This window comes from Geospiza fortis, unplaced genomic scaffold, assembly GCF_000277835.1.
Source record: "Geospiza fortis unplaced genomic scaffold, GeoFor_1.0 scaffold407, whole genome shotgun sequence".
NCBI lineage: Eukaryota > Metazoa > Chordata > Aves > Passeriformes > Thraupidae > Geospiza > Geospiza fortis.
In genome coordinates, this window is record NW_005054507.1 from 166,996 (window position 1) to 177,491 (window position 10,496).

General features: G+C 52.9%; 2 protein-coding genes across 2 annotated transcripts; one reads left to right on the top strand and one right to left on the bottom strand.

Moving 5' to 3' along the window:
• Positions 1-849: 849 nt before the first annotated feature.
• On the top strand, positions 850-1,791 carry PRLH (prolactin releasing hormone). The gene is made up of 3 exons (XM_031063495.1): positions 850-949; positions 1,186-1,317; positions 1,757-1,791. The coding sequence occupies exons 1-3, from the start codon at positions 850-852 to the stop codon at positions 1,789-1,791; spliced, it is 267 nt and encodes an 88-aa protein (XP_030919355.1).
• A 536-nt stretch (positions 1,792-2,327) lies between these two features.
• RAB17 (RAB17, member RAS oncogene family) lies at positions 2,328-4,993 on the bottom strand. Its single transcript, XM_005428829.1, has 5 exons — positions 4,849-4,993; positions 3,444-3,595; positions 3,083-3,208; positions 2,797-2,890; positions 2,328-2,440 (listed from the first exon to the last, which is right to left on the bottom strand). The coding sequence occupies exons 1-5, from the start codon at positions 4,991-4,993 to the stop codon at positions 2,328-2,330; spliced, it is 630 nt and encodes a 209-aa protein (XP_005428886.1).
• Positions 4,994-10,496: the final 5,503 nt, after the last annotated feature.

A 10,496-nucleotide genomic window follows, 5' to 3' on the forward strand; every position in this document is an offset into this window, starting at 1 on the left:
TTGGTGCTCCCGGTAATGCCGGAGCCTGCTTTGCCTCTCCGTGTGTCTGTCCTCGCGTCTGTCCAGCCGGCTGGCGGGGATGGGATGGGACGGGATGGGATGGGATGGGATGGGATGGGATGGGATGGGATGGGTCCAAAAGTTGGTGGTCGCAGCCAAGCTGAGCTCCCGGGAGCGCGGGGTGTCTCCTGCTCGGCGCGCTGAGAACTTTTCCTTGCAAAAGTGGCTGGAAATGGAGCAGCCTCACCGTGTCCCGCCTCGCCCAGCTCCTCCTCTTGGTTCCCCTGCCCTGCTCCCTGGTTTGGGCGGCTGCAGAGACCCAGCCCCTCAGCCAGCCCGCCCTGCTCAGCGTCTCAGTGCCCTCAAGTGTGGCACAGGGTGTTCCTGGGTTGTCACTTCTGCAGCCGCGGGCAGGGGTGGGTGCCACGGGGGCAGAGGTGGTCATCACCCATCCATCTGTCCGTCCACCCATCCGTCCATCCATGGCTCTGCAGCCAGCCCTATATTTTGGTGGTGGTCCCCATCCCGTGGGCTCTGGGCTCCCACAGCTTTACTGGGGGGTCCCTGAGAAGATCAGGCCTGACCTAAGGCACCAGGCTAGGATCAAAACCTATTTCCACGACCATGAGGTTTGTGCAGCTCATGTTTGGAGGTGGTACTTTCCCCAGAGCCCCAGCACACCCCTGGATTTGTTCTGATGCCATCCCCAAGCCCTGTGCTGCTGGCCTGGGGACACAGATCCACAGCCACATCCCTTCTCTCCTGCAGTGACATCGGAGCCTTCAGCAGGGCTCAGGAGACTCCACAGCCAGGTCACAGCGGCCCAAAGTGCTGAGGATGAAGCTGGGGATGAAGCTGGGGGTCGCCTGCCTCCTGTGGCTGCTGCTCCTCTGCCTGAGCCTGCCCACCACCTGCGGCCGCGTCCTGGAGCGCTCCATGGAAATCAGGAGTAAGGAGAACATGAGTAAGGGACCCATCCCACCACCCCCCTCTGCATCCCCCGGCTCAGCTCCGTTTGGGGGGTGAGGAGCTGCTACCAGCGTGCAGGAGCTGCTTTGAGAGAGAATTGCAGCAGCTTTTATGCTCCTCATCCCCCTTCCCTGGTGCTCCCATCCCCTCACCGGTGGGCGCAATGCCCCTTCCCCGCTATCCAGCCCCCTGACGGGCTCTCGGCTCTTCCCGCAGCCCCGGACATCGATCCCTCGTGGTACACGGGCCGCGGGATCCGGCCCGTGGGGCGCCTCGGGCGGCGGCGGGTCCCGGCTCCTCTCAGCCCCGTGTGTGCCAGCCTCTCTGTTCCACACCTCACCCCCACATGTGCGTGGCCGCCGCGGCTTTCTGCCTGCCCTGCGGGTGTGACAGCCCTTCCCTCTCATGTTTATCCCCTCGCACCGCAAGAAACATCCCAAAAAATAATCACAGAGGCTCCCCTTTCCCAGGGGTGTGCCCTGGGTGTGCCAGCTCCCAGGGGTGCCCCCGACACCTTCATTTCCATGAGCTCGGGACAGAAAGAGCCCCCCCGTGTCTGTGGGGTCAGAAACTCCTGGGGAGGATGTGATGCTGTGTCCACCCCACTGCCGTGCCCCAAAACCTCAGAGATCGCTGCCCTGCAGGCAGGGTGAGCGCTGCTGCCTCTGGAGAGGGCACAGGTGGCTTTTGCTCCTCTTGCAGCCAAGGGGAGTGCCCACAGCGTAAAGGGGAGGCCCAGCAAGGCACTGTGACACCACATGTGTGATTTGTCCCCATTCTGGCTCAGTGATTGCCCCCAAGGATGGGCTGTCACCCCTGTAATGGGGTGGGTGGGGTGAGGAGAGCACTGGCTCTGGTCCCTGCCACCCCCAGGCTTCCTGTGGTTCCTTACAGGCTGACATGCAGGACAGCAGGGGGAAAAAATAGACACCTTTAGGGCAAAATTCTCTTTATTTGCAGCCTGGGTGTAAAACCACCGGGATCTTTGCTTTGGGAAATTAAACCCTCCCTTTTCAGAGGGAAAGGGAGATGGAGGAGGTGACAGCTGGGGGTGGGGGGATGTCACCAGTCAGGCTTGGTGGCAGTGCTCCTGGCAGGTTGTGCTTTAATCCGAAAATGGGAGATTGGTGGAGAAAACCCCTGTGCTTCATCTCCCAGCTAAGGATGGAGCTACAGGTTTGAGGAGGCCCCTTGTACCAGGCCAGGATGGGCTCTGAGTGGGATTTCAGAGGGAGGGTGGTCAGGCTGAGCTGTCCCTGCAGCTCTGAGCCCTCCTCTGAGCTGTCCCAGAGCTCTGAGCTCTGTCACTGCCCCTGATGGAGGTGGGCTCCAGCCCTGCTGGGTGCAGTGTGACATCCTCAGCTCCTGCAGCACCTCGTCCTTGTCCCGCTCGCCCCCAGGTCCACGGTCGACCTCCCAGGTGGAGATGGCCTGGGTGCCTTCTCTTTCTCCCTCCTCAGGAGCTCTTGGACTAGGAGGAAACACAAGGCAAAAAGAGGGCTCATTTCTCCTGCCAGAGGTTGGGATGCCATGGCCACCCCCGTCCCACCCCAGGGCACCACCCTGCAGTTCCCTGAACAGCTTAGCTGGGGACAGCATTGCACTCCCAGACTGGATACCAATGCAAAATAAAATCGTGGCTCTGGGAGAAGGCCTGAAAGCCCTCCCTGACTCTAGAATATCTCAGGATGGATCTGTCCATCCTTCTGCCTTAAGGGGTGGTGCAGGCTGGGCTGGCTGGGAGGAGCATCTCAGTGACAATGAAGGGGCTGAGCCTTTCGTGGTTCACCTGCCTCTGCTCTCACCTAGAGCCATGCCACAACTCACCTACGGCCATGAAGACATCATTCACCTGGTGGTTGGATTTTGCAGATGTCTCCATGAACAGGAGGCCTTTTGTTCGTGCAAAGTCTTCTCCCTCCTAAGAGAAACAAGCTGAGTTATTCCCCTGTCCCCTCTGGGGCTGCTTGTTCAGTTTTATGGTGGATTTCATGTACAGGCACTTCAGAGGTGTCTGAAAACCTCTTAAATGCTTGGGTTTTCCCTGGAAATTTTCCCTGGATGTATCCCGGTGCTTTCTGTGAGGGATGATGAGGGAAGCCCAGGCACTCACCTCAGTGGTGACCTCTCTCTCAGCAGCAAGGTCTGTCTTGTTGCCCACCAGAGCAATCACGATTTCATCAGGCAAGAATTTCTTCTCCAGCTCCTCCAGCCACAGCTTTGCTCTGCTGAATGTTTGCTGGAGAGATGGGGACAGAACCACCCAGTGATCAGGTTTTGATTTAATCCCTTTGTCTCACACCAAGCCAGCTGGGTGGCACCAAACCAACGAGGGTGGGGAGGTTCTGATTGCCCCTCTCAGGGAAACAGGTCACCCGCCCTCAAACACATTGAGGGATAAATCACCCTTGGATGGGATTCATGGCAGCAGGAACCACCCCTGGGTGGTGGCAGGGTCCTGCCAGGGGCCTTACCTTGTTGGCAATGTCATAAACGAGGAGGGCAGCGTGGGCATCCCTGTAGTAGAGGTGACAGACACTCTGGTACTTCTCCTGGCCCGCCGTGTCCCAGATCTCAAACTTGACAGTGGCCTCGTCCAGCTCCAGGATCTGTGTGAAGAAGGAGCCTGCAGGCAAGATCCAAGGTGTGTGTTCACTTGGAGCAGGAGCAGGCAGCTCAGACTCCTTGCCCTGAGGCCAAACTCATCCTGAAGGTCATTAATGATGTTCTAATGCACAGAATCCAGGGGGGACTCCTTGTGGCCACTGGCACTGGGCTGAGGTGGCCCTTCCTGGCAGCAGATTTGGGTTTGATGTTGGGTAACTCTGAGCTTTGCAGAATGCCCCCAGACAGAGACAGCTCCACCTCGCTGGTGGGTCAGAGCTGTGAGTGGGAATATCCATGGAAAGGGCTCCCACTGCAGGGGAGCCTCCATCCTTTCCCTCAGGGAGCAGATGGCTGGTGCACAAGCAGAGGAACAAGAGGAGAAGCTCCACTTTGCTCTGCTCCACCAGCTACAGGTGGGATCACAGCCTCCCTACCTGCTTAAGGCAAAAGCCAGGTGCACGTTGTAAAATGAATTTACATAAAGTGTAGGAGCTGTAGGAATTGAAACCAGGTGATCTTCAATGCAAACTTTTCTAAGAGACCCTCCTGGGGTGCCTGAATAGCTGGGAAGGCAGCACAGCATGCAAAGAGCAAATAATGAGTAAATGCAGTTTACGCATTATTCTGCTGCTCACCAGCCTCTGAAAAGCAGCACAGAGCCAGACCTGTGTGATGTGGATGTGGCTTTGCTTGTGTGGCCTGGAAATGCAGAGGTGTGAAGGGGGAGTGTAGCCATGGTATTTTCTGAAAAATCCCTTTGCCAGCATTTTTTCTCCTGAGAAGCTGAGAGGCCTCAGGAACAAAGTGTAACCAATAATTATCTGCTGCTGTGGAATGCAACAGGTGGATCTGTGATTGGTCTCATGTGGTTGTTTTTAATTAATGGCCAATCAGTGTCCAGCTGGCTCAGACTGTCTGGTCAGTCACAAGATTTTATTATCATTCCATTCTTTTTCCTTTCAAGCCTTCTGATGAAATCCCTTCTTCTATCATTTTAGTATAGTTTTAGTATATTTTTTTTTAATATAATATATATAATAAAATAATAAACCAGCCTTCTGAAACATGGAGCCAAGATTCTCGTCTCTTCCCTCATCCTGGGACCCCTCTGAACACCACCACAGGGGAGGATCTGGCTTTTGGGCAAACCTGCACCACAGCGGGTCTGTGCTCCTGCAGGATGGAGCAAGCAGCTCTCCTGCATCCCCCCCTCCTGCAGGGCAGTGCAGCAGGCCTGCTCTCTTGTCCAGAGCCATGGAGCCCCTCACTCACATCCCACGGTGGGCAGCAGCTCCCTGAAGTCGTTCTTCACGTATCTGTAGGCCAGGCTGGACTTGCCCACGGACATGCTGCCCAGCAGCACCACCTTGTACATGTGGGAGGGACGGGGCCCCTCTGGTGTCACTGTCTGCGCCATGTCCTGCAAGGAAACCAGCTCTGCTCAAGGGGCACCTGCCAGGAGAGATCCCAGGACCGGCTGAGCCTCCTGCAGCAGCTCCTGACTGGCAGCGGGGCAGGTGGGGTTAACTCCCAAAGAGGCTGGAATAAAATCAAAATCGTTAATGTCATTAGCTGCGCATTTAATGCATCAAAGCATCTGCCACTGTCAGCTACGACCAGAAGGTGGAGATGTTTAGGAGGAAACCCGATGCCAGAAGCCTCCTTGGATGTAGGCAAGGAGATTGGTGCATCTCCTCTGACAGGGAGGAGCTGGCTGTCCCTTGCTCTCCAGGACACCTCCTTCCCCGGAGTCCCGGTGAAGAGCTTAGGCTGATATCCTACATTTATTATCCCGGTTAGGAGTTCCACCAGGAGAGTCTCAGGAGTGAGAGGCCCTGCGCACAAAGCAGGTGGCAAATGCTAAAGACCCCCAGACAAACCAAGCCCCTGGAGTGCCACCCCCATGTCACCCCAGAGTGTGACAGAGCGCCCTGCTGTGCCCAGGGATGGCAGGAAACACGGACCCAGCAACGGGGAGTGCCTCAAACCTGAGTGGTAGAGAGCTGCTGCAGAGCCTTGGTCGGTGGGAGCCCTCTTGTGTGACACGGGTGTCCCCTCCTCCCAGCCCTGGGCCAGGGAAGTGCCACTGCTGGGTGGGAAGTGCCGGTGCAGGGCAGCAAAGCACACTTTGCCCTGCTTTGCCCCGGCTCCTCCTCGCGGAGCTCCTCCTCCAGAAACGCTCGGCTCATGCGGACAGTTATGAAGGAGAGAGGGAAGTTCACGGGGTGCTGGGCTGAGCAGGATGCCAGGCTGAGCTCTGCTGGAGTGGGGGGATTCCCTCCACGTGGAATAAAGCCCTGGTGGGGCAGACAGCAGAGATCTGCAAGATTTATGACGAAGAATTGGTGCAATTTCTACCTGGGCCTCGGAGATTTGGCTGTGGAAGCAAGAAGTACCTTTAGAAAGACACCTACAGCAGCAGCAGCAGTGCAGCTTCTGCAGTTCTCTTCCTGCAGCTCCTGCAGCTCCCTGCTCCCTGCAGCTCCCTTCCTGCAGCTCCCTGCCATGACAAAAGCCCCTTGTTCCTGTGAGCTGCTCATCCCACGTGGCTCCTTTATTTTGCCTGTCCTCCCTCTGCAATCTGGCAGGCTCCAGACCTTCAATTCTTCATCAAGGCTGTCATTGAGAGCGTTCCTTGGCTGAAGCCAGGTCTGTGTCCTTAGATCCAAGCAGTTTTTCTGCTGGGTGAGACGGGCTTTAATCCCCTTAAACACAAGTAACATCATCTCCCCCAGCTCATGCAGCCCTGTGATGAAGGGCACGATTTTAGTTTGTGCAGAACACCTAGTTAGTCATATTTTTCAAGCAGGAGAAAGATAAGCCCTGTGGCACAGCATGGTTGTGCTCCTCAGGGTATTGATTACATACATTTGCCTCTTTGGAGGCTGGAAACAAGACTGCCATCCATCCTGGGCAGTTATTGTCAGTGGTAAGCCATAAAACTCTCTAAGGAAATAAGAAGCTGCTTGAAAACTACCCAAGGCTGTATTAAAAACAGTTTCTCATCATTTCCCTCTGCTGCTCTCTGTTCAACCTTAGAAAGGTGATGCTGGAACAAAACTCACCTGAGATTTACTGCAATGAGTTTTGCCAAAGCTCACTTGAAACAATTTTTTGCCCCATGTTAGGAGGCAGAGGATGAGTCTCCCTTCCCACCTGAAGGAAGCAAAACAAGTGGCTTTGCTCTGATTCAATGGAAAATGGGATTTAGGGGGATATGGTGGGGGCTTTGTCCTCTTTTTTTTTGTTGGAAAAGGAGAGTACAGAGTAAAACTCTGCTCTTCCTGGATAAAGGACTGTGGGAAAAGCATCCAGATATCTACTGCCATCAATTTGGGGAGCAGCAGCTGAGGTGGTGCAGGTCCTCTCCTTGTGCCAAGAGGCCACACTGAGGGGCAGGGAAAGCTCAACCTGCTCAGATCCAGTGTAGTCAGAGAAAACAAACCAATTTCTCTTCAATCAGCTGTAAAAACCCTGCTGGTGGATTTAGTCTCCGGATACAGCTTGATATTTTGTGGCAGCTGTGTCTAGCAGCAGATATTAGGGGCAGGATTGCTTGATCCTACACTTGCCCTGGAGCTGAATTCCCAAACAGCCACAACGCCAATCACTTCTCACTTCCTAGCAGAGGATTAAACATTGCTGCGCCCAGGAAACTGTGTTCAGCATCTTTAACCTGGGCTGGAGGGATCCTGGTGTGTTTGTTGTCAGGGGATAAGCCTTTTCTTTCCAAAGGAAAGCAGTAATAACAGAAAAGTCAGGCATGCTTTTGGGGATGGAGTCACAGAGAAGTCTTATTTAAAACTGGGAAATTAGTGCTGTTTAAGTGTAATGATGTCTAACTCTTGTCTAAGCTTTTCTAGGTCCCAGATACCATCAAAGCCATTTGCTGGGTTTCTGCAAAGGGGTGCAAGGGTGAACCAGAACAAAATTACTAAGACCCTCAGAAAAATTACAGGACTTCAACACTTTGCTGTGTAAGTCTGCAGTGTTCAACCCTGCAGGTTTTGGACACAGTATTTCAGGTTCTTTCAGATTTAGATAGTTAACTTTTCCCCCCACAACACACACAAGATAGTTGTTATGCACCTACCTCCCCAGTTAAGTTCTAGCATTCAGCTCAACGCTCTCCTCTGCTTTTGGGAGCCTCCTCCCACGTGCTTAAGCTCTGGCTTAAATACGAGAGTGGCCACTCAGAAAGTTCACTTAAGCCAGGGCTACCAGGGGATACAGCAATCCCAACTACAAAGACACGATGTGTAAATATTAGATTTACACAGCGATGATCTCCCAGAAGAAGCAGCTCCCCTCAAAGGGAAGAAAGGGAAGGAATGAGGATCAGTAACCGCGAGGGGAAGTAAAGCTGCCATAAACGGGACTGCCCAGAGACCCAGAGCTCGGCTGAGCCCTTCACAGCAGCCCTGAGAGGACACAGAGCTTCCTAAAGCCTCTCCTCCTGGGCAGGAGTGACTGCGGACCGTGACACCCTGCGTGTCTCAGATGCGGGGCTGCCCCGTGATGATGGGAGGATTCCGGAGCCCGCCTGGGAAAGGCACCTTGGAGAGGGCGGGTGTGGCCGGGGGATTCCCTGCCCGGTGGGGAATTGCTGAGCGGAGGATGCCTTTACCTTCCCGAAGGCTCGCTGTGCCCGGTCCGTGTGTCAGGGGTGACAGGGTGACGGCCCCATCCTTGTCCTGCAGCCTCTCCGTGCCGGGAGCGGCGAAAAGCGAAAGCACCGGCCCCGGCAGCCGTGCCAAAGGTGAGAGAGGCAGCCCAGATCAGTGAACCTTAGACCCGACACCGGGTTTAAGGTCTGGCAGCCGGGCAAGACGGCGACAGGCTGTTGTCACCGGGGCCATCCCTCCCTCCGTCCTTCCATCCCCCCCTTCCCACGCTGGGATGGATGGGCGGACAGACAGACGGATGAACGGGTGGGTGGGGCTTTCCCCATGTCTTGGGGTCCAAGAGTGTCGCCGTGATATTTTCTGAAAAATCCTCTTTGCCCAGGATTTTCTCCTGGGAAGCTGAGAAGATTCATCATTCTCCTGTGCTTGCTGCTCTGGAATGTGGTCCGGAGATTGTTTATCCAAACATGTGAATTGTTTTTAGTTAATGACCAGTCTGTGTCAGACTCTGAGGAGTCAGTCACGAGTTTTTATCGTCATTCTTGCTAATATAATATAATATAATATAATATAATATAATATAATATAATATAATAATAAATCAGCCTTCTGAGAGCATGGAGTCAAATTCTCAATTCCTCATTCTTTTCCAGCTTTCTGTCTGTATCCTTTCTCTTTCTTTAGTATAGTTTTAGTATAGCATTCTATAATGTAATATCATAAAATAATAAATCAGCCTTCTAAGAACATGAAGTCAAATTCCCAATTCCTCATTCTTTTCTAGCCTCCTGTCTGTATTCTTTCTCTACAGTTTAGTACAGTTTTAGTATATCATTTTCTTTTAATATAATGTGGTATCATAAAATAATAAATTGGCCTTCTGAGAACATGGAGTTGGATTCTCACCTCGTCCTGGGGATCTCACAAACACCACTCAAGAGCATCCCAGCTAGCAAGGAGATGGGGGTAAAACCCCGCAAGGTTTGAGGATCAGGGAGGGCAGGGTGTGGCTGGAGTCACGGCACACACGGGATTTCTCCTCTCCGGGTTTTTATAACATGGCAATTTCTGCTGCTGAACATTAGACCTGGCTTTGGTCTCGTGCCAGGGGCAGGCTCAGATATCCCAGGCTTGGGATTGCAAAGGGGATGTGTTTTGTGGGAGAAGATGTGCATGCTCATCTGGCAAAATGCTTCAGCTGCTCCTGAGTTTGGGAGGTACAAAGTGAGCAAAACCTGAGCATTTTACTGCCTGTAAATTAAGATAATAGCTGGTTACCCCAGGCAGCTGGGGCTCAGTGCTTTGAAGAAGGCTGCTCTTGTTTAATACCTTGAGAGAGAGCTCACTGCATGTGAGATTGCATTGGGATAACGGGTCTGGAGTGAGAATGGGAAGATCTGATAATTAAACATCTGAATGACGATAATTCTGTGTTTCTGTCACTCCTCTTGTCATAGTCAGTGTCTTTCCTTCAAGTAAGAGATCTGGAAGTGAAACAGGCTTAACAAAATCTAGTCCTAATGGTTATAGGGAACAGGGTGAAAAGCAGAAGTCCTACAAGAAAGTTTGAAAACAATATCATCTTAGTTTTGAAATGAAAAATGTGTCTTGTGACTTCCAAGGCCTAAGCACTGCAGTTCAATTACTTCCCATTTCAGTGATGAAAAGCCACATACAGTTTACATTCCCAGGTCCTTCCCATCAGCTCTGCAGAGGCTAGAGCTGGATTTGGGGATCCTTTGAACACAGTTCCTATGAATATATATCGTTTTTCCAGTTCAGAAGCAGTTTAATGTGCTCCCACCCCTTTCTTATAACTTGTTTCCCAAAGGAACTGACTTAAAACCTTTTCTTTTTATTTTTTTTCCCCCTAGGACTTTGGATTAGTCAGTCCTCTGTGACCCTGTGCACAGTTGCACTGGTACAGCAAGGGGGTAGGAAGATGTTTCAGGATTTTGGAAGGGCTGAGTGTGGATACCTTGGGCTGGAGTTGCTGCAGCAGGGATCCTTGCCCACAGCAATGATTCATGCACCTAAACTCAGCTTCTAATTTTTAGTAGAAAAAAAAAAAGGCTGGGAGGCTTTGAAGCCTTTGAAAGGATGGCTTTGTCAGGGCTAAGAGAACTTCATTCCCAGTTTGTGCTGCTCTGTTATTTTCATGCCTGCTCTGCCCCAGCAGGTGTCACACCTCAGAGGCCTCTGTGAAGGGCTTTTACAAAAGAAGGTGGTGGGGAGGAGGTGCCCAGACAAAGTGCCGTGGCCTGGCTGGTGCAAACACCCCGGAGGCCTGCAGAG